At 40.4% G+C, this 26,384-nt stretch overlaps 1 protein-coding gene across 1 annotated transcript in view; it reads left to right on the top strand.

Annotated features, from left to right (window-relative positions):
* Positions 1–26,384, top strand: part of NALCN (sodium leak channel, non-selective) — a 177,166-nt gene that overhangs the window by 133,942 nt on the left and 16,840 nt on the right. The window contains 14 exon segments of the mRNA XM_060273369.1: positions 7,821–7,957; positions 9,717–9,858; positions 13,289–13,362; positions 16,839–16,940; positions 17,320–17,389; positions 17,865–17,956; positions 18,916–19,038; positions 20,252–20,308; positions 20,569–20,689; positions 20,781–20,912; positions 25,411–25,443; positions 25,445–25,549; positions 25,551–25,580; positions 26,302–26,373. Coding sequence (XP_060129352.1) covers positions 7,821–7,957; positions 9,717–9,858; positions 13,289–13,362; positions 16,839–16,940; positions 17,320–17,389; positions 17,865–17,956; positions 18,916–19,038; positions 20,252–20,308; positions 20,569–20,689; positions 20,781–20,912; positions 25,411–25,443; positions 25,445–25,549; positions 25,551–25,580; positions 26,302–26,373 — 1,290 coding nt within the window.

Below are 26,384 nucleotides of genomic sequence, written 5' to 3'. Positions count from 1 at the left end.
TATGGACATTATTTGGAGAAAATTCTGCTAAGCAGCCTTCTTTTCAAAGGGATGACAAAAAAGGAACATCTCAGAAATTTTCTCAGAGCAATGTCTTCTGAGAAATTGTAGCTTAGCTGCAGCTCACATACTGCCAGGTTTTTGAAAAACCGAAGGGGAGCTTGAAGGAGGATAGCAAGGTGGATTATTTCATACATTATGGGAGCCTGAGAAACAAGTACCACATCCTGCATTCCAACTCTACAATTCTAGGATTCTATGTGGGCAGACAGGGGTGGCGTAATGTGTTTTATATGTATCTTTTTCTAGCTTATAGTGAAACAACAACAAAAAACCAGTCCAGAAATGTGAATAATGTATCTGATAATTCCACTGGCTTGTTCTAGGTAACCCAAACACATGACTTAAGCCTCGAAGCCCAGCCCAAACACAAGTGGCAACTGTCAGCCAATATATGAACCAAGAGAGAATCTAATGTGAGACAAAAGTGTTATCAACACATCTTGTCTTCCCTCAAAGGCAATGCCTCAGAATTCAGGAAATGTGTCTCAAAGCCATGCCCACGCACAATTTAGAACAGCTGTCTTGCTTTAAGTCAGATCAGCCTTTTATTGGCTATGCTTTTGGACTTAAAAAGCATTTTTTTTTAAAGAAAAAGTTCAGACTCCTTTTTCCTACCTCTTACCACATGTATTTCTTTGCATGCAGGATTCCTCTACTACTGACCATCCTCACTTCCTTCTGCTCACACCGAGATGAGCTTCTGTGAAGGCTACATATTTGTATGGTAAAGGCACTTTTCAGGGTCTGCCATCAGCAGGCAGCACACCGGCACTTTATAACCACCCCCTCCCAATTTGCCAAGAGATCTGTTCAATTAATTCTCATTTTGGTATCTCTGACTTGCTAATCTATTAACACATCAGCTGGAGACTTTCATCCGTTGCCACCAATCATGTTGAATTGCTGAGGAGAGGCCGAACTGAAACATTAGAGCGTCAAATTTCTTCTGGTTACTGCAACCCAATTGGCTTCCTCACGCAGTATCTACATATGGGTGGTTTCTGGTGTTACAAACAAGCGTAAACAAGGCAGACACTCATGACTCCTGTTTCTTCTTTTCATTCAAGTTGTGAAATGTGGGAAGGGAGGGATAATGTTTCCATATATCCCAAAGTGGTAGGAGTTTGCTCTATACACATCTGGTCCTTGTGTGTTGCCCCTGCATTGAGATGCTCAAATTCCCATTTGCCACATTATACAGGATACAGCAAAAGTGGGTGTGTTAGTTGCTTATGCTTCTTCTGTTGCTACTTGGTCATCTGATGCTGCACTGAGAAAGTAGAATGGTCTTGCAATGCTGCAATTTGGAATGTGTGTTTGCTTTTTCATCTTTTTTTCCCTCCTAGTGCTCTCTTTCACCAGCACATAGCATTAAAATGCCTGAAACTAGGTAATAATAAGTTTATTTATCCTTGGGAGATTTTGCAGAAGTTTCAAGGTACATTTGCAGGAAGGGTCCAGAGGTTGTGCTGCATACGGATCTCATTCTCGGTTGCAATTCATTCATTGTAATGTATCCTGAGGTGAATGACTTTGGGATAACCTCATCTTTTTATATAATATTTCTTCTATAGCAGTGAGTATGTTTCTTGGGTGTATTTTTAAACATAATCACATAGCTGCTACCAAGCATGGCTATTTGGAGACTATACTTCAAACAGTTTCAGATAGGAAATACCCAGAAAAGAACGTGCCAAAGGAGGGGGGGGGGCGACGACAACTTTCCATTATATATTTGATCCTTGCAAATAGTGTGTGTATGTGTGTTTTAACAACTGGCAAGACTGAAAGGTATCAGGTTTAGTTAAGGAAGCCACTGTGGCACATTCAAATATAGCTACCCACAATGCAGTAATCTCATAAAATCCTCTCTCATACAGGTTATGAAGTATGAAGATTACAAAGTTCACACCATTGTAGCGGTCCTTAGACTAGTTAAATAAACGGTGAGGTGTGTAGCATTTTTTAGGATTGCAAAGCTTTACAGAAGCAATCTCTTAATCCCTAGTGAGTAAAAAACAAAATTGTATCTAGGGTTGCAGTGAGTATTTCATGCATAGGTGCATAAAGGTAAAGGACCCCTGACAGTTAAGTCCAGTCACGAACGACTCTGGGGTTGCGGCGCTCATCTTGCTTTACTGGCCGAGGGAGCCGACGTTTGTCCACAGTTTTTCCGGGTCATGTGGCCAGCATGACTAAGCCGCTTCTGGCGAAACCAGAGCAGCACATGGAAATGCCATTTACCTTCCCACCGGAGTGGTACCTATTTATCTACTTGCACTTTGACATGCTCCCTCTTCCATGTGACAGCCCTTAAGATATTTGAAGATGGCTATCATATCTCCTCTCAGTCTCCTCTTTTCCAGGCTAAACAAATCCAGCTCCTTCAAGCGCTCCTCATAAGGCTTAAGTTTCCAGACCCTTTGATCATCTTGGTCACCCTCCTCTGCACACATTCCAAATTGTCAACATCCTTCTTAAATTGCAGTGTCATTATCTCTCAGATCAAGGGGGCCGCAAGAGTACTTGAACCTGGAACCCAGGGGGTGGGGAAGTGATGCCAAATTTAAGAGCTCCCCCCAGCCCTCACACTGCCTTCCCAAAGCCAGTTAAGTGATGCACTGGGCTTTAGGAAGGAGGCACAAGGCTCTGGCAGGGTCCTGGAACCCTCCCATCTTCTTCCCAGAACTGGGAAAGCACTAACTAGGCTTTGGGAAGGAGGCGGGAGAAATATGTCAGAAGCCTCGTGCCTCCTTCCCAAAGTCCAGCACCTTGCATACCTTGATTTGGGAAGGCAGCATGATGGCTAAAGGGGAAGGGTATCAAATGTTGCTGACCACCCTGATCCAGGGTATTCATATCCCTCTCCCACTAGCCAAAGTTCCTGAGGCACCTGTTGCTATTTTTTCCCTTGTTAAGCGCATCCTGAGATACAGGGTTGTTTCTAAACTGAACTCCCTCAAATTAGACACATACATAAGGGCATTGAAACACTAGACGTCAACTCATTTAGAGTATACATGGAGTGCAAAGGGAGAAATTATTGGTGAGAGGAAATGATAGATGATAGATGATAGATGACAGAGAGAGAGAGAGAGAGAGAGAGAGAGAGAATTGGGGTCAGTTTGCTTCAGGTGCCATTGTGGGCTGGGAGGGTAGAACAGTAGAGCATTTTCTATAAATGGAACAATGCGGAGGTTGAAGAAGGTGTGTGTCATGCAGAGGAAATATTACCCCAAAACGTGTTCGGCGTCACTAAGTGAAGTTAAATGCCTTGCTTTGCCCAGTAGGTAGCATTATCTCAGCACGGCAGAAGTTGAGATGTACTGCAGAATGGCTTTGAGTTTAGAATACTTTTTAACATGTTATTAATCACTATGTTCTTTTCCACAAGGTGCCTTGCCTGTGCTCCTCTCTTTAGCTACCAGGCTCCAAAATGAGCATTAATTTTTCTCTCTCTTTTTTGCTCATATGAAAATCTGTCAACGCCTTTCTATTATGCTGCCGTTTGGGATGTCTTCTTAACAGTGGCTCTCATTCAGACACTTTGTAGTATCACATTTCTATGAAGGACAAGATTGCCCCATCTCTTAGGCTGCCACAGTGGCTGTGTGATTCATCATCATCATCATCATCATCAAGTAGTGGGAAGAAAGCCCCCCAAAATGAGCCATTTATTCTAGGTTTAGCCATGACTTGTTAACTTTTAGCGTGCAGCTATCTCTCACTCTCACCTTCTTTCAGAAGCCATCTTTATATTAGCATTCAAAAGCACCTCTTCAACTATATACCCAGTCTGCATAGTTCTGCACTACTCTAATGATGCACAATTCTACATTCTGTTTTTCCCTCAGGCTCATTCTTTGTATGTCCATGATTTACAGTCCTAACTCCCCAGTACACTTAATCCCATGTTTCTGTGCCTTAAAGTGGCATTCAGAAGTCGACGGCCCAATCCAAACAGCCCCTTCAGCTATATGCGCAAAGGGCTTCAGTATGTCCACTAAGATTTTCGACTCTCTGAGCAGCAGCCCTCATCAGCCATACTACAAATACCTGCTTTTCACATTTTTCTCGGCCTTCCAGTGTAATCTGCTGGACTCCTATTCAAGACAAAAAAACGTCCAAAGCTCCCTTGGGCACGTGGAGCTACTAGCCATTTTGGTTCCCTGTGTCCAGCTGCCGCCATTGCAAATTGTTTCTATGTCCTACCGTGTTGCCAAGGACCGCAGAGCTGTTGGGCTGCTCCTACAATATGAATGTTAAGTGGTGCAAACTTACCTTGTATTTGCCTTTTGGCAACACCTCTTTGCTAAGCCTGTCTCCCTGCCCCACACTTCCACCTCAACTGTACGGGTTTCCCCAGCTCCTTTCAAGTCATGTTCCTTCCTTCAGCGCATGGCAGGTGTCTTCCCTTCCCCCACCACCCAAATACTACTGTGCAGTTTTTGGGTTAAAAGAACCTTTTTGCCGCCGCTGCTTTATGATCTTCAAACCACCACTCTGGTTTTGATTCTCGCAGGTATTTGCAGCATCCCCCAATCTATTATCAAGCCGTTCTCATTACTATGCTGCTTCCGTCCTCGGAATTCATTAGCAAAGATAAGGTTGAACATAATTGTGGCCCTTGCAATGCCCTTAAAGGACTCCTTTCCCCCAGCTCGCTACACTATCATTAATCTGCACTCTTTGTTTATACTCAAACTCAAAAGTGTTTTTGGTGCATTGGGCCCTTTGTTTGCAGCAGCAATAGCTATTCGGAGGTCATTATCCTTCCACATTGGACGCTGAGAGTGGGAGCAAGTGGCTGCCCTTCAGACACCCTCAGGCCCTTATCTGTGATTAGATGTTCTCCATCAGATGTCCTGGTGATTGTGCTGAAATCTAATTACAGTGGTACCTCGGTTTATGAACACAATTGGTTCCGGAAGTCTGTTCATAAACTGAAGCGTTCATAAACTGCAGCGAACTTTTCCATTGAAAGTAATGGAAAGTGGATTAATCCGTTCCAGACGGTCCGCAGAGTACTTAAACTGAAGCGTTCATAAACTGAAGCGAACTTTCCCATTGAAAGTAATGGAAAGTGGATTAATCCGTTCCAGACGGGTCCGCGGAGTACTTAAACTGAAGCGTTCATAAACTGAAACATGGGTGTAATTGGTTCCGGAAGTCTGTTCATAAACTGAAGCGTTCATAAACTGAAGCAAACTTTCCCATTGAAAGTAATGGAAAATGAATTAATCCGTTCCAGATGGGTCCACGGTGTTCATAAACCGAAAATTCATAAACCGAGGTGTTCATAAACCGAGGTTCCACTGTACCGTATATAGTTCAGTGGCTCCCCCACTTTCCCAAGTGATTGAAAGTTTTAGGGCGCAGCCTTTGGCTAGGTTAGGTTTCCTTCTGAGGTGGGGTTGCTGTAACCTTGGGGTGTTTCTGGGAGACCTGTTTTTATTTACAAATATACATGGTGAGTGTGGGGAAGTGAGCAATCATTACCACAATAAAGGACTATGTTTTTAAATAGCCAGTTGTTGTCCCCAAAGAAGATAGCTTCTGCATCTAGCCTGGGGTGTGTGCTAAGACTTCCCTCTCCTTTATTAGCTGCATTCTGCCAAACCATTTCTTTCCAACCGATGTCCAGACACATGGGGTGTGTCTCTAGCTACCGGTATTTGCCACCAGCCACCAGTGCTTGTTTAAGGAAGGATTTTCCCCATCAATGCCCATAGAGCAGTGGTTCCCACTTACTAAGTACTGCAGACTCCCTGTTTTTCAAAAGTCAAGCCATAGAGCCCCTACTTTGGGGGGGTATTTCTATGGTAATTTTTATTATGTGAATGGTGCCAAGGGTGGATTACCCTTTCTTTTGACTTCTGAGCAAGATTGTCTAGGGACCTGTTTGGAAGCATTTCAGTAGTATTGTCTGAGGAACCTGCTTAGTGGTTTACTAACCTAATAGCAAAGGACCCACTCTTCTTTCTAGTCTTCTTCTGCATGTGCTGTTTTGTCTTTTACCTCCTTCCAACTCCATTTTATTCCCCAAATACACTCCAGGATTAGCTGGTATAGCAATTAATTTGTCCTTGAGTGGCAGATGTTGAACTTCTGAGCCACCTATATTGCCTTCAAGTTTATTAGCAGGGAGTGGGATTTCCCTAAGGATCAGCAAGGAATTCCAATGCTAGATTGCTTGGTCTGCTAAGAATTTAGTGACTTCTCTGTACATGAGGACTATCTTTGGAGACAAACCTAATTTAGTCCTATTATTATTATTATTATTATTATTATTATTATTATTATTATTAAACTGCCCTGCACCCAAAGATCACAGGGAAGTTTACAATATAAAAACACAACATCCCATAATAACAACAAACAAACAAAATACCCTCCAGTTTAAAAGTCTGTTTTTTAAAAATTAGCTGATTGTTAAATTGAACTGATGGTTTAATTAGCTAAAGGACTTGGAGAAGAGGGGTGTTTTTCCCTGGTGCCTAAAGATATGTAACAAAGGTGCCCAGGCAAGCTTCCCTGGGGATAGCATTCCACAAGCAGGGAGCCACCACAGAATAGACCTGTTCTTATGTTGCCACCCTTCAGACCTCTTGTGGAGGAGGCATACAAAGAAGAAAATATGGTTTGCTAAGCACCTATATTGTGCAGTCAGACAATATCTTTTCTCATTGGCTAAGTATGTGATACACACCAGTGTTTTTCAACCTGTGGGCCAGAAGTGGGCCGTGAACAGTTCTCCACAAGATGCTTGTATATTACAGCTCACTCCTGATGGGCAGGCGCCAAAGGCACCTTGTGGCAAACCATCGCCAAATCTGCCACCAGGATTAGTGAATAGTTAAGCCAAAAGTGAGTTGAAATTTACTTGGGTGAAATAAGAAATAATATATTTACCCCTATGTCTTAATAATGATCTGAGATTATATTGTCAGACAACCATCAAGCGCTGCATTGATCTACTTTGTTGGCAATATGTAAGCTTGGCCACTCCACTGATAGTTGCCAGAACGGACTTTATTGCAAATAAAGCAGTTTTAAAATCGTAGTTCATTATACACTGCTTGAATAACCATGTTTTTATAACTTGGGAAGCACTATCCTGCCATCAGATGGTAGCTGTTCTTACATTCCCATATATAAAACTATGAATAAGTTTCTAAGTGCTATAAATATTTAAACAAATTCCACATTAATAAAACTTTAAGCAAATTTTTGCTTGGGCGTCTCAAATAATGGTTATAAAATAGGCAGTTAAAATGCAAGAAACTGACAGCTGGTAAAGACCTAATGTCCAAAATCCACCTGACAGTGTAATGATGGGTCACTGTATGAAGTCAGTTTGGACTTGTGGGTCATCGTGCCAAAACAATTGGGAACCACTGATATATACAACATTTCACTTATCTACAACTGACGGGTCTAATAAGAGGGAGGGAAGTATGTTTTCCTTGTAGAGTGTGAGAGAACTGTGAAAAACTACACAAAGGAAATACAAATATTTACTGCAACACTCTTTGCATTTTAAATCTTTCAAGAAAAGGACTTTTTACAGTTTTAACTGTGCATGTAGTTCGGAAACGCTAAGAAATAAATGTCAAAACAAAAGTTGCAACTGTGGTTCTTTACTGCCACCTTGTGTTTCTTCAGTTGATTGCATTTGCTGCTCTTTCTGGGGGGGGGGAGCAAGACTTCGTTCCTGGTTTATTTAATCTTATTTATGTGTGTGTGATTTTATTTAGCTGAAGCAAAGTGAGGCGAATGCAGATACCAAGGAAAAGCTCCCACTGCGCCTACGGATCTTTGAAAAATTCCCTAACAGACCTCAAATGGTAAAAATCTCAAAGCTCCCTTCGGATTTTACAGTCCCCAAAATAAGGTAGTATTGCTTTACAGCTCTCTTTAAGTGCTTGGCAATGTGAAACGCGTTTTAAGATAGGTTCGAAGTTTGCTTTAGATTCTCTTCTCCAATGTGTGGTTTTTTTGTTTGTTAGTTTGTTTTTTAAATGTGAAATCGATCCCATTCCACAAGGCCAAATTCAGGTGGTTTGGGGCCAATGCAATTCCCCAAAACAGGCCCCCCTTCACCAAAAACAAGTATAAAATGGCTGCAACATACTTAATACTTGAATCACAGACATCACATTTTGTTCCCTTTAACCATACTGATGCAACTTGTTTCTTTGGTTCTCTCTCCTACCACATACACATGTTGTTGTTGTTTAGTCGTTTAGTCGTGTCCGACTCTTCGTGACCCCATGGACCATAGCACGCCAGGCACTCCTGTCTTGCACTGCCTCCCACAGTTTGGTCAAACTCATGTTCGTAGCTTCGAGAACACTGTCCAACCATCTCGTCCTCTGTCGTCCCCTTCTCCTAGTGCCCTCCATCTTTCCCAACATCAGGGTCTTTTCCAAGGACTCATGAGGTGGCCAAAGTATTGGAGCCTCAGCTTCACCACATACACATATATTTTGCCTATACAGTGGTACCTTGGTTTATGAACTTAATCCATTCCAGAAGTCCATTCTTAAACCAAAGTGTTCTTAAACCAAAGCGTGTTTTTCCCATAGCAGTGGGGGACTCAATTTACAAATGGAACCCACTCAACAGGAAGTGAAACATGTTCTTATTCCAAGGCAAAGTTCACAAACCAAAACACCTATTTCCGGATTTGCAGCATTCTCAATCCAAGTTGTTCATAAACTAAGTTGTTCTTAAACCAAGATACCACTGTACTCATTTTCTTCCTTCCTTCCTTCCTTTCTTTTGCTTGTTTGCCCACTCCCACCCAGTGCATTATCTGTACCGTGAACCAACCTAGAAAGGGTATCTGTTTTGCTTCCGAAGGAGTGAAGAGTCTTCCAATTGACAAGAAAGCTAGAACTGCACTTCTATTGTCTTTTAAAACTATTGCCAAATACTATAGTAATCACTGCACAATATAAACACATTTATCCTCAATTAAGCTATGGCTTTGTGACTGGCTTAAACATTCTGCTTTATATGATTAGAATGTTAGGACAGACACAATTGAAATATATTTTGTAAACCGCTTTGGGATTTGTTTTTCACAATCAAGCACCATATAATTTTTTTGAAATAAATAAATAAATGGGGGGCGTTAGCTATGATTCTGTCCCATTAGAACAAAATCCAGCCAAGTAAATGCTGTAACAAGCAAACTGAAAACCGGAATTTGGCTGATGCAAAGTATGGGCTAACGAAACCCTTTTTTTATAAACGTGTTCTTTGAATTCCTGCTGAAATGTCTGTTTTTTTCTTGGGAAAGGATGTTTTCTATGGATTATATCAGAGGTTTTAAAACTTGAAATTTAGCACATAGCAGAATCAGACAGAGAGGTAAAGTACAAAACAAATGGTAAATATTTAAAGGAAAGCACGATTAAAAAGAACGTAAGTTTTTTTAGACAATCATGTAGCTACATAAAAAATTAATGTTACCTCAGTGATCAAATCAAATCCATTGTGTATAATATGCCTTGTATAGTTTTCATTTTATCTTTTGTACTAGCATATGGACTATTCAGGATTTTTTCAGATACTATCAAATTATAAATAAAGTGAATCAGGAGCTTTGCCTCAAAGCCTTCTCTCTCCTTTTTTTTACTCTTAAGGGAAAGCTTTATGAAGCAATTTATTGATCGACAGCAGCAAGACACAACTTGTTTACTGAGAAGGCTTCCATCAGCTTCTTCCTCCTCATGTGACCATTCTAAAAGGTTGGCAATTGAAGACAACAAATACATTGACCAGAAGGTAAACAGCAATATATGAGTCATCCATATCTATCATAAACCAAAGTTGTACAAGCACATAGAACCTTGATGGTCCAACGTGACAGACAGATTTTGTAATTATGACCCTAAACTTTTGATTGATGCTAATTTTGTGGGTTTCCTTTTAGAGCTCTGTTACCATTCTGAATATTAACAACTCCATGATTACATCACAGTGTAGGGAAGAGATGGGTAGCTGGTGTTGTGTCCACACATACCAACCTATGCAGCAGTCTCCCATCAACACATTTTTCAAACAAATAGTTATGTTCCATACATTGATTTCATACAGGACCTGAAGAACGGGGGGGGGGGGAATAATAGCACATATGGCCAAATGCTGTCTAGGTGATTGCAGTACCATGCCAAGCAGCATAGATTCCCCATGCATAAGCTGAGTCTCTAGTTAGATAGATGTGGGAGAGATTTTTGCTGAATGCCTTTGAAAACTGTTGCCAGACAAAGTTGGTACAGTGTGTGGGCTGAGTCAGTGTAAGATGGTTTCGTATACTTGGTGAGAAATTTGCCCATGTGAGTAGAACATTAGGTTGCATTTTGCTACTGATTCTGGCTTTCTATAGTTACCATTACCATAGCAACCTCCTGTTTAAATGCACCAATATTCTCCAAAATCTCTCCCCTCTAACGCAGATTTGAAATAACTTTTTTTTAAAAAAAACTGAATATTTGACTGTGTGCACAGTAGAACAGAAACAAGCATGAGCTATGGGAGATGTTAATTAAGCACAAAACACTGAAACCAACCACAAAAAGTATGCTGACAGCTGTAGCTTCCTTTGTGCATGCTATCTATATTTCCTCTAATGTGAAACAGAGAACCTAGAAAACTCTACAATTTATCAAATTATAAAGAAGAGCTGTTTAGGAGTTGAGCAAAAGCAGGTTTCTAACTATAATGGCCCTAGGGTCTTTTGGAGAATCGTGCCCCCTTTCTTTATTCCAACATCTCACGAGTTTTTTCATTTTCTCCAATATTAATGCACAGAGGTGCTGCAGACGTTTTTGCCCAAACGTTTCTCTTTATCCAAAGTTCTCATAGTTTTCTTCCCTCTAGTTCAGTCCGCCAAGCCTCTTTCTCTCTTTACTCTGTCCAAAGTTGCATGACAGGCAAGCTGACATGATGATTACAGGGATCTCCAGCCTTATCAGGATGCTGTTGTCCTTTCTGGAAGACCGCTGGAAGGTAGCTCACCTCCTGTTTATTTAAGATAAATAAACAGCTTTAAGCAGTTAAGCGAAGCAAACATTCACTCAGTCATCCAGTTTGTGACTGATTACATTAAAAATAGTAATATTATATGGATAATAGAAGCATAAGTGTAATGAATACATAGGTATATAAGATTTACTGTACAACATAATGTCTGAATTAGTATGGTACATGGCAGGGGAAAATCAGCTGATTACTCCATTTGATTTCATTCATGATCCTTACTTTTGTTTTGTTATTCATTCACTAAAATTGCATTCACTCGGCAATTCATTCATTCCTCTCCTATCAATTTCATTATTTCCATTTTGTTTTCTTAACCATTACTTTAGCTGCTATCTATGGTTGCAGCAGCTTCCATCGGTTTTATCGAAAACGTGCTGGACATTACATTTTTCCCATTCTTGAGGGCAGGGTGAGAAAAGTAGTTGCCATTTTAAAAAAACACAGTGCGCCATTTGTGGCTGCCATTCTTGTGCATTGCTGCTGTTGGCCAAATACAATGCATAGTTTGGCATTGTCACACTCACAAGTGGAACCAGTCTAACATGAATGAATACAATTAGGTGAGATGATCCATATCACACAAAAGCAGAAGCCCCTGCTAAGGTTTTCACAAATCCACCAGTAACTTCTTGAACAACTCCAAAGGCATCTGACACCAGTGAGAGCTGCTTTATACCATCCAATCGTATACAGTGATGTGCTACAAACTGCTAACCATGTTCTGAGCATGAGTTTAACATTATGCCAGCCACCATTGTGAATTCCTGTGCTACTTGGGAGAAGACCTGGTCAGGGCAGAATGATACTGCCCCAGTTGGGGTTTTCTGCACAACCCCACTGGGGTTATTCTGTCTAAATTACCAGCTTGAGGTAAGGAAAATATCAACCCAGATGCAACATAAGCAGCTGTATGCTTGGGTTGTGTGTACTGGTGATAAGTCACAGCTTTGCTCAGACCAAACTACAGTCTCATATTGACATGAATGACTAAACAACAGACTGGTATTGATAGTGTTGATATTTATATTTTTAATGACTCTCTTCAAGGGTAGATGGAAATGGCACATAAGCATGTGACTAGATCCAGACATTATACAAATAAAAGGGCTCCAACTGGAAAATGGGGGGCACGGCACCATCTGACCCTTCCCTTTCTAGTCCCCCACACGAATCCTATGCTGTTCTCCCAATTCTTTGGAGCAGCTTTAAAGAGAGGAAGGATCTGCAAATATTGCCACCCCTCTTCTTCTCTGGTGGAGAATTACATGCACACCACAAGTCTGGACAGAAACCATAATATGATTTGAATGGACTACTATGTTCTCCAGATGCATTTGCATTTTTCACATTATTTTAAAGTAAGCTTGTATTCTTCATCCTTATATTCTAGCTTTCAATTGTGATGTTTTCAGACAGAGATTTTCTGAAAACGTCTTTGTCATCTGCAACATCTGGGTTGTTGTCAGATGAGTTGGCTTGCCATCCACATGGCAGATGTGTTTTTGCCTTTCCTTTTTACTAAAAACCATCTGTGTTGCTTTAAGCAGTTTTATGATCCTGGTAATTTTTTGCAGATCTTCTTTCATTATCATTTTTTAAATAGTAGTAGTAGTAGAAGTTAAATTCTGTGGCCGTAGAATTGGGTTTAGTGCATTGCAAATTTTTAAAATAGGAGAGCTCTAATATCACCAAATAGAAACAGACCTTGCAACTTCTGATCTAAGGTAGAATGAAACTTTCTTATGCAAGTCTTAAGAAATATTTGCATGTATGTATCCAGGTGCATTTTGCCATTCAAAGTCTCAGTTAAAAAGCCTGCTGTGTTTTCAGATAATGCATACGAAGCTGGTACAGTCTTTTTTGCAAGGCAAGTGTTGAAATGTAAAACAGTTAAGCCAGCTAAAATGATCTGGGTAATCTGCGAGAAGTGATAGATATTCACAATATACCTTTATTTTTCACATAACTGTATCCCTAAAACTGTTGGTCCAAAATTATAAGGGAGGACTCCATAGGAGGTGCAAATTCCAAATAAGTAAAGGTACCTTGTTCACCATAGCAGGACTTGCCTGTGCACATTTGACATGAAATGAACTGCTCAATAGATCAGTATTCTGGCCCATGACAAGATACACAATTAATTGGTAAAGCTGCTTTTCCTTTCGTTTCACAGCTCCGCAAATCCGTTTTCAGCATTAGAGCAAGAAACCTTCTGGAAAAGGAGACTGCAATCAATAAAATTCTTAGGTAATGATAATTTGATGCTTCCCTTAATTTGATTTGCAAGTAGCAGATTTATTTGAATCATTTTGAATAGTTTTCCCAGTCCAATTATTTTCTCACTCTTTTTCTGTAACAAGTAAAATCTTGGTATTTCCTAAAAGCTTTGATACAATTAAAATCCCCTCCCAGACATCTCCCAGTATACCTGAAGGAGCGTCTCCACCCCCATCGTTCTGCCCGGACACTGAGGTCCAGTACCGAGGGCCTTCTGGCAGTTCCCTCGTTGGAAGAAGCCAAGTTGCAGGGAACCAGGCGGAGGGCCTTCTCGGTGGTGGCGCCCACCCTGTGGAACACCCTCCCATCAGATGTCAAAGAGAAAAACAGCTACCAGATTTTTAGAAGACATCTGAAGGCAGCCCTGTTTAGGGAGGCTTTTAATGTTTAATTGATTATTTTATTTCATTTTTCTGTTGGAAGCCACCCAGAGTGGCTGGGGAAATATATTATTATTATTATTATTATTATTATTATTATTATTATTAGGAATCAGTCAATTAGATGAATTTAATCTCTGGACATCCAGCAATCATTAGGAATATGATGCGACCTCCCCACCTTTCATGAGCCTGCTCTGCCTTTCCTTTTCTCCAAATCTAAGCCATAGAGACCTTGAGGAAGGCATGCACAAATCTCTAGATCACAGCACAACAATCGAGTTCCTTAGACACCTCTCCATCTAGGGACTGTCCCTCTCCACTCCCCCTAGGAAAGGGCATGCTTGCCCAGAAACAAAAATTGGGATAATGATCCAGATTTTTAATACCTTCCCTTACAAATTTCAAAGTCTGCTGAAAAATATAGTGCTCAGAAGAAAATGAACATCATCATAATTTTGTAACAATTTCTAGCTATTAGAGAGGTAAAAGATAAAGTGCCTGTTCATTTATTTGCCACTATAGATAGAAGCAAAAATATGTTCTAGACAATGCTCCTCTTAACATTTTTACTGTACTCAACATGAACAGCACATCTTACATACAAGTTCTGTTTTCAGTTATTACCTGCTTTTTTTAAAAAAAAAGAAGCACCTATGTTCTGTCTGCAACGATGTTTGGGAAACTACATTATTGCCTTGCTGGAATTATAAATTTAGTTTTGGCAGTCTGATGGTATTTCAAACAGCTGCTCAGCTGGTCCTAAAAATATTCTTCAAAATGGAATGACCTTTTCTGCTCGCCGGGATGTTAACAGCCAAGGGATAATGTATCTTTGAAAACATTTAACAGACAAGCTTATAGCCAGATAGTTTCACTGTGTCAAAGCTATGAGAATGTTATTCAGAAATCCAATGCATTGTTAAGTGCATTACAATGAAAAACAGCGTAATGCAATGCTTCTATGCCCACCTAAGCTTCACAAGATGATTGTGTCCTTCCTCAACAACATGTGCGGCACCATCCAGTATGATGGCTCATCCTTGGACACCTTCCCTATAAAGAGCGGTGTGAAACAGGGCTGTGTTCTTACCCCAACTATATTTGGCATGTTCTTCTCCCTGTTGCTCTCATATGCCTTCAGCTGAAGACAGTGTGTACTTCCATTCAAGGAGCGATGGGGGTCTGTTCAAACAGGTGCATCTCCACACCAAGACAAAAGTGTGGCAAGTCCTTATCTGAGAGATGTTGTTTGCAGTTGGTGCAGCCTTTACAGTGCACTCCGAGGAAGCTCTACAGAGACTCATCAACCATTTTGCCCAAGCCTGTGGGGAGTTCAGCCTTATCACCACTGACAAAGACCAACATCCTGGGGTCAGGACATCATCAGCACTCCACACATCGGCATTGGTGACCACACTCTTGAGGTGGGAGATGACTTTGTCTACCTGGGTTCCACCATAACCAGCAACATCTCCATCAACGCTGAGTGTATTGGCAAGGCAGCTACAGCAGTGGCTCACCTCTCTGAAAGGGTGTGGGAGAATGCAATGCTAACAAAGATGTGCTCTCCCAAGCTCTCACATTCCCAGCATGTTCACACTCCTATCTCAGTGACACCAATGCTGACTTGGTTGTGTCCACAGAATGGAAGATGGCAGGATCACCAAAGGGAGCTGGCTTCAGGCACCAGGCCCATTGGCAGACCAACAGTTACAAAGATGTCTGCAAAAGTGACATGGAGGCTAGCAACATTAACCCGCGGTGTGGGAATCCAGTGCAGGGAGATTGGCAGTTAGGTTGTGCATCTGTACAAGTGACCAGAGGAGGAATGACTGCCGGGAGGAGCGCAGAGAAAAGAAACGCCATGGTGAATCTGCAGCAGCGCAATCAGACACCTTCATCTGCTCCAGCTGTTACTAAACATGTCTCTCCCATATCTGTCTCTACAACCACAGCAGGCTCTGTAACCTTCCAACAATTTGACTTCACCCCCAAAGGTGCATTTCTCCATTGTCTCCCGAAACAGGTGGATGCCAACAAGATTATTATTTTATTCTTTAATTTATTTAAATACCACCTTTTCCCCACAACTGGGACTCGTGGCAGCTCACATAAATTAAAACAAACATGGATAAAACACAGATAGCTGAAAACTTATCAAAGGTACACCTACTCAGAAATAGGAGCCATTGAGTTCAGAGGGGTAGGATTGCTGCCTTAAACTATGCTGTATTACCGTACTAGTCTTCTAGCGATTCTAACAATACAATCTTACTAAACCACTTTCTGCTTACAAAAAAATATTTAGGGAGGGGGGAAAACTTCAGTTAAAAGTGTTTCCTTAATAGAAAAGAATTCTTTGAAAATTAAATATTTTAGCAAAAGCTAACACTTGTAACAATATGTATGGAATTCAAAGGTGAAAAAAGGAATAGCACCAGGGTTTGACGGGGAATCAGGAAAACAAGGAGAGATGGATGGAAAGGCAAGGATAGAACAGGAGGTCATGTAATTGCTCTGTATTAAACACTCTGATGAAAGCACACTGTTTAGGAGTTGATTAGACAAAGAGTTCCACATGAGGTATCTCTGAAGTATTTAATTTATCCATATTTAAAATGAAGAAAAACAATTCCAGACATGAAACACATACACACATGGGAGGGGACTGACACCAGACTCCATGGCGGCTTCTTTCTTCCCTCTCCATGAAGCCATTCATTAAACTGGGAAGCTGGTGTTCTCCTGTCTAATAGCCATATCTCTGTCCCACTGATCCTACAGCCCTGGCTGAAGCAGGAAGAGCTTTTAGGCCAAACTTCTAGGTGTGAGGAGGATGGGGCAGATGACAACTATATTATACGACTTCTTGTTCTGAGTAATGGCTTGAGCATGTATGGCTGCGAAAGAGAAAGGAGTGGAAGAGGAATGTTTTGAGGGGTGTGTGTTTTTTCCCCCAATCTCCTGCAGGGCTGTGAATTATGTCCTTTAAAAAAAACACTGAGTTGTTAGGTTGCCGTACAATTTTATTTTTACCTACCGTGATACTGCTCATTTCCTTAGGGCCTGTACACGCCAGCGCATGTTGAGTGGATCCTTTGAGGGGCAGCCTGCAAAAGAAAGATCAATACTTAGTGTCCAGCATCATATACGTCAAGAACGCAGGTAAATACAGTTTTGCATTTTACAATATGGTGGATTATATCAAACAGATGAAAATGAAAAAAGAGCTCCGTAAATAACTAATCTCCATATTTCTTTGACAATAACAAGGATAAATCAGTGTGACGTACAAAGGGGAGAAAATGCTTTTCATTTCAAATGTTGTTAGCTTCCATGACATTCAAATCATCCATTTAAAAAACCAAGGAAAAAAAGTAGCTGATAGTAGATTTAGACTAGGCTGAAAATGTACAAGCTTTTGATGCAACCAAAGAAAAAATGATTGCAAGGGACACTGTCTTGGTGCACTAGAATAGTAATCACGTAATGATCGACACTTGATCTCAGTTATCTGTCACCCAAAAGAGTGTTATTTTTCCAGGTCACTAAGACATGGCTCCAACAGTCAGCGAATCAGCAGAGGAAAATCGCTTGAAACTCTAACTCAAGATGTAAGTCAAACGAAAATTAAGAATGGGGTGGAATTTAAAATATCTTGGAGAAAAACAATTGTCATAACAAATCACAAATTGTACAGTAATGATTTTGTAACACTAATATTAGTGTTCCTTTTTAGTGCATTAATTTGTGAACTGATAAAGCCTACCCAGTGTTTAGCACTTGCAAAGTCCCATTGATATATATGGTAGAGGTTTATGCCTACCACTTCTATTGAAATCAATGGGATGTAAAGATGCTTAATTTTGGTTGGATGAGCTCTGGTTAATATGTATAATAGTGGAGTATCATTCTACATAATTACTAATCAACTTGTCAATTTTCTCAAAAACTGAATAAGAAACTCTTCTCATAGTACTGGAGTTTTTGAAAATAAAATATAAGCTATGTGCAGTTACCTCCATTGTCTTGCTTTGTTCTTGTGTGGTAAAATAGAGAACTGTTTTTGGTTTTTAATGCTTCTTCTAGCATTCTAATACAGTGAGGTACAGAAACGCACAGAGAGAAGACAGCGAGATAAAAATGATCCAAGAAAAGAAGGAACAGGCAGAAATGAAAAGGTATTTAGGGAATTTAAATTTCTACCGCTTTCTTAAATTGAATATATTTACTAGGACTGTACCCCAGTTTATTCATAAATCAATAATCTGAGTGGTTGAGGTCATAATACATAACCCTGGCTGTTAGTGGTGAGGTCTGATAGAGGGGCACAAACAGCTCTGTATTCACTTCCCCAGCGCTTGCACCAACCAGGCCAGAAGGCAGACAGAGAAGTGAAATTCCCCTTCTAACACCAGCTCCCAGATTGGTGAGGCGAAGAAGCCAATTTTGGGCTCGTTTCCAGCTCATAGCGGCAGCAGATTTGGCAAAGGATCCACTGGCTCTCGTGCTGGCCCATCCCTACCCTTGAAACACCCCCATTTCAGCCATAGCATCTGCCCACCTACTCTTTAAGCAGCTGCATTGGGTTGCTGCTCATTGGTGGGGCTTCCCCCACCCCCACAATGGTGGCATTTGGCAGAGCTGAACAGGGATGGGTGGAAGGACATACCCACCCCATTCAGACTTTTGCATGACAGATCGGATATTTGGATTATTCTGCCAGTTGATTAACAAATTTGCTTAGGGCTATAAACAGTATTTCCGAAGCAAGAAGTATGCTTTTAGATGACGCACCCAACAGTCACAGCTGGCATTAGATGTATTCCTCTAATGTGTGGATGTCCTGTTTTAAGAAGATTCTTGCCATCTGCGGTTTTGATACACACTTGTAGAGAGTATATACTTTCCTCATCACAGCTAGTTCGGGCTGAGAGATAGGGACTTGCCCAAAGCCATCCTGTGGTTGCCACAGATGAGCAGAACGTTCCTAAGGCTCCCAGTCAACCCTCTCTCAACTGCACCACAATGGTCTTGTTGCTATAAGCTAACAAAATATATACTTTATATACCTTCCTGCTGGCTTCTTTGCCTGTGATTGAATATCTTACAAGTCCCTTTTTTCCCTCATTCTTGAAAGGAAAGTCCAGGAAGAAGAGTTACGAGAGAATCACCCCTATTTTGACAAGCCTCTGTTCATTGTTGGCCGTGAACACAGATTCAGAAATTTCTGCAGAGTGGTTGTGCGAGCTCGCTTCAACGCGTATGTATCCGAGTGTTTTGTGGCAGCTTTGTGTTTTCGCTTTGGCTCTGTGTTTTACTTCACAAGCTCATACATCAAGTAATAGGGTTCGGCTGAGTTAACTTTTTATTTGGTTATCCTCATTCCAGCCACTTCCTCGTGGTGACACCTTTAAAAAAACATGCTATAACACCTGCAAGCAGTCACCACACAGCACAGCAGCATCCCATTGCAAATTCTTCCACTGCCATTTCATGGCAATAGAGGCCCTTACTGTGGTACCACAGCACATGGTTAGTGCAGACCTATGGTGTGGGCATGGAAGCTCACCATGGTACTATTGGGCCATGCGTACATAAGATAACTCTAGACCTGGGCCTAGACTTCTTAAAGTTCCAAGCAATTACTTAAATTGCAACAATCTGGCATCTGATGTTGCTTCTGAGCATATCGATTCCATTTAGGTATTACAGCCAATAGCCACCAATAGGCCTACCCTCCATGAATGAGTGTAATGATTTTTTAAATCCAACTAAGAAAGTGGCTATTGCCATGGCTGAGATATGTATTACATATTGGTCCAGTTTGCACGTCACAGTAAACCATAGTTATCTGTCTGCCTGGGTGCTTTGTGCTGCCTTCTTAGCACCTGAAGGAAATAAACCATGTTTGACTTATTGTGCAGTTTGTTTGACTTGAAGCGCCTATTTCTAGCTTGGATGAAATGCTAAGCCAGGGATCATGGTTTATTTCTCCCCAGCTCTAACAGCGAGAAGCAAAGCAGGTATAACTGGCACATGCACAGCAAGCTGTGGCTAATATATGCGAATGCAGCCATTTTTAAGAGGTATTTTTATCAGACAAGGACCTGCTATCAATCAGATTCGTTGGGTGATGATCGTGTTACGAGGGAGGGGGGAATCCATTTTTTTAACATCTGTCACATCCATCAATCCCTTTGTCATCTTGTCTCAAAACTAAACCAAGATCTAAACTAGTACTGATTTCTGTTAGCTTTCTGTAATTAAATTAAGAACTTCTAAGAACTTTTTCTTAGTCCTGGCATGCCACAGATGAAATAACTTAAGTAGTAACTTGATTCAAAATGACCTTCAGTAAGCTTTAAATTCAAACACAAATCCAGGAATCTGTTCTCTGACGTATGTGTGTCATAATTACATGGCTTCTTAGAGCTTGAACTGCAAATTCTGAAGATATCTTTCCTCTGTTACAGCTCTAAAACAGACCCTGTTACTGGAGCAGTGAAAAATACCAAATATCATCAACTTTAGTAAGCATAGCAAAAAGAAAAACAAATGTTACTTGTCCAGTTACATTTGCTATATCTGTGTGCATGATTTCTAAACTTAATTTTTTTCTAGAAAATATATGTTTGCTAATATGTCACTGTAATGATTTATTATGGATTCATAAAATGTTAAAATTGTAGTAGATGTTCTACATTTACCTTTCTCATCCATGCCATATGTTGAATAGATATTTGCCATTAATATTGGAAACTCCTTCTGAATGTTTCATTTTATTCTGCAGTGATTTGCTGGGATTGGTTACATATCTGGACTGGGTAATGATCATTGTCACTATATGCTCTTGCATTTCAATGATGTTTGAATCTCCCTTTCGAAGAGTGATGCATGCGCCAACACTTCAGGTAATTATGTAAAAGTAATATGTTGTAGAAAAGAACCCTTTGTTTTCAAGTTCAGGAGTAAATAATATTTGGTTTTCCCTTTGCTTCTCAGATCGCTGAATATGTTTTTGTAATATTCATGAGCATTGAACTTAATTTGAAGATTATGGCTGATGGCTTGTTTTTTACTCCAACGGCAGTCATAAGAGACTTTGGAGGTGTCATGGATATATTTATATATCTTGTAAGTATTTGCTCTTCAGCTATTTTTCACCAGCGTGCCTAATATTCTGTGCTAGTCATGATTAACTAAAAAAGAACCAAGCAAACTTTGGGGAAATAATGTCATCTAATAAGAATGAGAATCCACATTAGAAGTTAAAAATAATTTGTATATACTGTTTGTCTGCAATTTACATTTAAGCTCCAAAGTACTTTCAGTTATACATAGGTACATAAAGACTTATTTACCTGGAAATGTTTAAGAAATGCAAATGCAAATGTATGATTCAGTTGCACTGTTAGTATAATAGACTCACAACTTATGCACATTTAACTTGTGTGCATTCAGCTTTATGCACTTGGCCTGAAAGGATAATGTAGGTGCCAGACAAGCCTCCCAGAAGACTTAGTTCCATTAATAGGACACCACCTCAGAGAAATTCATCTCCCTTGTTGCCATTTATATTTCCTCAGCTGGCAGGGGAAGAGCCTCCAAAACAGATCCCAGCACATAAGTACATGATTTGGGGGAAGATGTTCATTTGGGGATAGCTTTTAGAACATGTATCTATCCTACCTCATGGGAACATAGTCCTTGTATTTTTCTGTGTATAATACTAGATTATTTTCCTTAAAAATCATGCTAAAAAGTGGGGGTCGTCTCATACATGGGTAGGGTGGGCGTTGATTGGTTGCTGCCGCGGCTGTCAGCAGCTATTATGCTTATTATTGGTTGCTGCGTCAATGGGTGGTGTTGATTGGCCGACACTGTGTCAGTTGGGTGGGCAATTGGCAGCTTCTGCGGGTGAGGGCACAGATGGGAGGCGGATTTAGCGACGTGTGGTGGTGAGCGATTTTCGCCATTTTCGCCTAAAAAAAGCAATCCTCCCCCCAAAAAGCTCAACAACTTTTTGCCATCTCCCCCCATTTTCTGAAACTTCAGTCCCCCAAAATAGGGGGTGTCTTATACATGGGGGTGTCTTATAGACAGGAAAGTACAGTGATTTCTTTTATAAAAGAAATAATTTAATATCGAACTATGTATAGATGGCATTAGATAAATACTTAATGTTCATATTATCAAAAAAGACTGTTTTTTAAAAAATCATAGCACTATATCTGAACAAGACTTCTAAGTGAAAACATTGTGAGCTTGATTAAATCTTGTAGATATTGGACTGTGTCACAGATATAATGAATATAATTTGTCACAATCAATTTGTATTCAAGCCTTGCATGTATGGAGTCTGTGCTAGTCATGATTAACTAAAAAAGAACCAAGCAAACTTTGGGGAAATAATGTCATCTAATAAGAATGAGAATCCACATTAGAAGTTAAAAATAATTTGTATATACTGTTTGTCTGCAATTTACATTTAAGCTCCAAAGTACTTTCAGTTATACATAGGTACATAAAGACTTATTTACCTGGAAATGTTTAAGAAATGCAAATGCAAATGTATGATTCAGTTGCACTGTTAGTATAATAGACTCACAACTTATGCACATTTAACTTGTGTGCATTCAGCTTTATGCACTTGGCCTGAAAGGATAGTGTAGGTGCCAGACAAGCCTCCCAGAAGACTTAGTTCCATTAATAGGACACCACCTCAGAGAAATTCATCTCCCTTGTTGCCATTTATATTTCCTCAGCTGGCAGGGGAAGAGCCTCCAAAACAGATCCCAGCACATAAGTACATGATTTGGGGGAAGATGTTCATTTGGGGATAGCTTTTAGAACATGTATCTATCCTACCTCATGGGAACATAGTCCTTGTATTTTTCTGTGTATAATACTAGATTATTTTCCTTAAAAATCATGCTAAAAAGTGGGGGTCGTCTCATACATGGGTAGGGTGGGCGTTGATTGGTTGCTGCCGCGGCTGTCAGCAGCTATTATGCTTATTATTGGTTGCTGCGTCAATGGGTGGTGTTGATTGGCCGACACTGTGTCAGTTGGGTGGGCAATTGGCAGCTTCTGCGGGTGAGGGGACAGATGGGAGGCGGATTTAGCGACGTGTGGTGGTGAGCGATTTTCGCCATTTTCGCCTAAAAAAAGCAATCCTCCCCCCAAAAAGCTCAACAACTTTTTGCCATCTCCCCCCATTTTCTGAAACTTCAGTCCCCCAAAATAGGGGGTGTCTTATACATGGGGGTGTCTTATAGACAGGAAAGTACAGTGATTTCTTTTATAAAAGAAATAATTTAATATCGAACTATGTATAGATGGCATTAGATAAATACTTAATGTTCATATTATCAAAAAAGACTGTTTTTTAAAAAATCATAGCACTATATCTGAACAAGACTTCTAAGTGAAAACATTGTGAGCTTGATTAAATCTTGTAGATATTGGACTGTGTCACAGATATAATGAATATAATTTGTCACAATCAATTTGTATTCAAGCCTTGCATGTATGGAGTCAGACAATGAGGTCTTTTCTCAGAAATCCTTCTCCGCCTCTTCTACTTTATTTGAAGAAGAAGAAAAACTGCATTCAATCTCCATTTCTAAATAACTCTAACATTTACAAATTGTTCAGTTCAGCATGTATTGTTCCGCATTGCACCATTATTTGGGAGCGCAGAATGAATTTTAATGAATTTAAATTTAAAAAACTGCACACATATCCAATTCTTGAACATCTTGTAACTAAATTCTGTTGACATTACCTGCACGAAAACAAGATTAAAGTTGTTTTGAAACTCACTACATGTCTTTCCAACCCCTCAAAATATCATTTTAATATGGAAAGTGTTGATGAAAATATTACTTAGATGTTATTACTCACAAGAAAGGTTTCTGACAAAAGCTAGGAGGTCAACAAATCCAGATAATAATCACAGCAGAAGATAATTTATTATTTATACCCCACCCATCTGGCTGGGTTTCCCCAGCCACTCTAGGCGGCTTCCAACAGAAAGATGAAATAAAATAATCAATGAAACATTAATAGCCTCCCTAAACAGGGCTGCCTTCAGATGTCTTCTAAAAATCTGGTAGCTGTTTTTCTCTTTGACATCTGATGGGAGGGCGTTCCACAGGGCGGGCGCCACCACCGAGAAGGCCCTCCGCCTGGTTCCCTGCAACTTGGCTTCTCGCAACGAGGGAACCGCGAGAAGGCCCTCGGTACTGGAATAATGCAGGATTTGCCCATTCTCTGGGGCATGACTAAGGCCCAAGCTGGCAGTCAAGTTGGCTAACCAGTCAGGAAATGTACACAAATAGGCATTTAGACTTTCTTGCACCTTTACTTCAGTGCGATAAGATTACTGCTCAGTCGCCTTTTGCCATCACGGCACACTGTTATGCTGGTGTGTTAACACAGGCTGATGTAACATCATGGCATTTCTATCATGGCCATGTGTTAGTTGGTAGGTAAAGGTAAGGTAAAGGACCGCTGAACGCTTAAGTCCAGTCAAAGGTGACTATAGGGTGTGGCATTCATCTCGCCTTTCAGGCCCAGGGAGCTGGTGTTTGTCCACAGACAGCTTTCCAGGTCATGTGACCAGCATGACTAAACTGCTTCTGGTGCAACAGAACACCATGACAAGTGCCAGAGCTCATGGAAACGCCATTTATCTTCCTGCCACAGCCCTACCTATTTATCTACTTGCCACTGGCATGCTTCCGAACTACTAGGTTGGTAGAAGTTGGGACAGAGCAACGGGAGCTCACCCTGCCGCACAGATTCAAACTGCTGACCTTCTGATCGGCAAGCCCAAGAGGCTCAGTGGTTTAGACCACAGCGCCAGCCTCGTCCCTTTGTTAATTGGTACCGAATGTGAGGGTGTCATTGGCGAGCATCATTGTGATTATTCAGGGATTTTTTTAAAAAACCTGAAGCTTTCTATGCTGCCCTTCAGTAAAATTTCCATGGGTGGCTTACAATAAAATAACGGAAATAAACTATAACCCACCCACCCCCCTAAAAAAAAACCCTGAAAAAAGAAAATAAATAAAACAGAATCATGAAATGTAGAACAGACAGACCATAATCATGCTACTTTAAAAGGTAAAGGAACCCCTGACCATTATGTCCAGTCGTGACTGACTGTGGGGTTGTGGCGCTTATCTCGCATTATTGGCCGAGCGAGCCAGCGTACAGCTTCCAGGTCACTGGTAAATGCTGACATATCCTAGCAAATACAGATATATGTCCTTGGTGCTGAAATCACGTTAAAATTGATGCTAGGTTAGATCGTATGGAGAAGACATTCCATTTATGGGACTTGCTGTCATTATTACTATGCTGGCTATTGTTTGTAGTATTACTCTTAGGATTCCAGCTTTGCCTACCGGATTGCAGCTGTGCACAGTAGGACCATAAGCTTGGCATACTCATGACATAGTTAGGATTGCATTTTATTCTGGTGTTCTGTGTGAGATATTTTACTTATTTAAAAGGTTTTAAGACTAACTTTCAACCTCACCTGCCCAAGCTAGCAAATGAGTATGTGCAATGTGTTGTTGTTTTTTTAAATTCCTGGGCTATGTCCTCTTCCACCTTTCAAAAGGTAAGCTTGATATTTCTCTGCTGGATGCCGCAAAAACGTCCCTGCGAAGTCAGGAGTTCAGCTCTTAATGGTGTTACGGTGTCTCCGGCCACTTCGGATATTTAAGCTGGTGCCTCAGATGAGAAAGGTGGTCCGAGAAACTATTCAGCGGCTTCAAGGAAATCTTTCTTGTGAGCAGTGTTTATTTTGTTAATCTTCCAATAAAAGATTTAAAAGTCAATTGTATTGCATTCATCAGTATCTGTTCAATAGGTTTATGATCAATGCATTTCACTACATCCTAAAAAGAACATGTTAAAATCCCACCTGTTCTTAGACTGGGTAAACTCTCTCCAAACCTATTTAGTTATAAGCTCTTCCGTAGAATAAGGGGAATAAAAAATACTGTAATTGGGCCCTTCCAAAGTTCTGGTTAAAGTCTGGGGAGAATGCATCAAAATTGCCCATTTATTTTATCTAAGCTATTTATATACCGCTTAAATATCTGGCATTTCTAAGCAGTGTACATAAAAAAGCTTTGTATTCTATAATGTTGTGATGACCCAAGTGTCCTTTAAAGAATGTCCTGCTTATGAGTTTCCCAAAGACATGTAGTTTATCGATGTGTGAAGCAGGATGCTGGACAAGATAGCTCTTATTATGATTGTGTTTCTAATTGCAAAGAGGTTTACCTGCATGCATAAAATGTAGGTCATGAAATTTACTTGAATGGAGTGAGGAATGCATTTTAAATGCAGTAAGAGGCATGTCACTGGGGTTAAAGGATATGAAAATACATATGTGAACGAAAAGAATGAGGTGGCTTAAGAGAAGATTCCCATAGAGAATTTAAAACATTGAATATAAGACCGTTTTCAGTAAAGTTGGGCTGCTTTTCATTTATTCCTACAGGTTTCCATTCTTTTGCTGACATTGATGCTTGTTTTTGCAAGCTTTGGAGTTCAGCTTTTTGCTGGGAAACTGGCTAAGTGCAA

The sequence above is a fragment of the Zootoca vivipara genome, chromosome 4 (assembly GCF_963506605.1).
Source record: "Zootoca vivipara chromosome 4, rZooViv1.1, whole genome shotgun sequence".
Lineage (NCBI taxonomy): Eukaryota > Metazoa > Chordata > Lepidosauria > Squamata > Lacertidae > Zootoca > Zootoca vivipara.
This window is presented reverse-complemented; position numbering and strand designations above follow the sequence as displayed.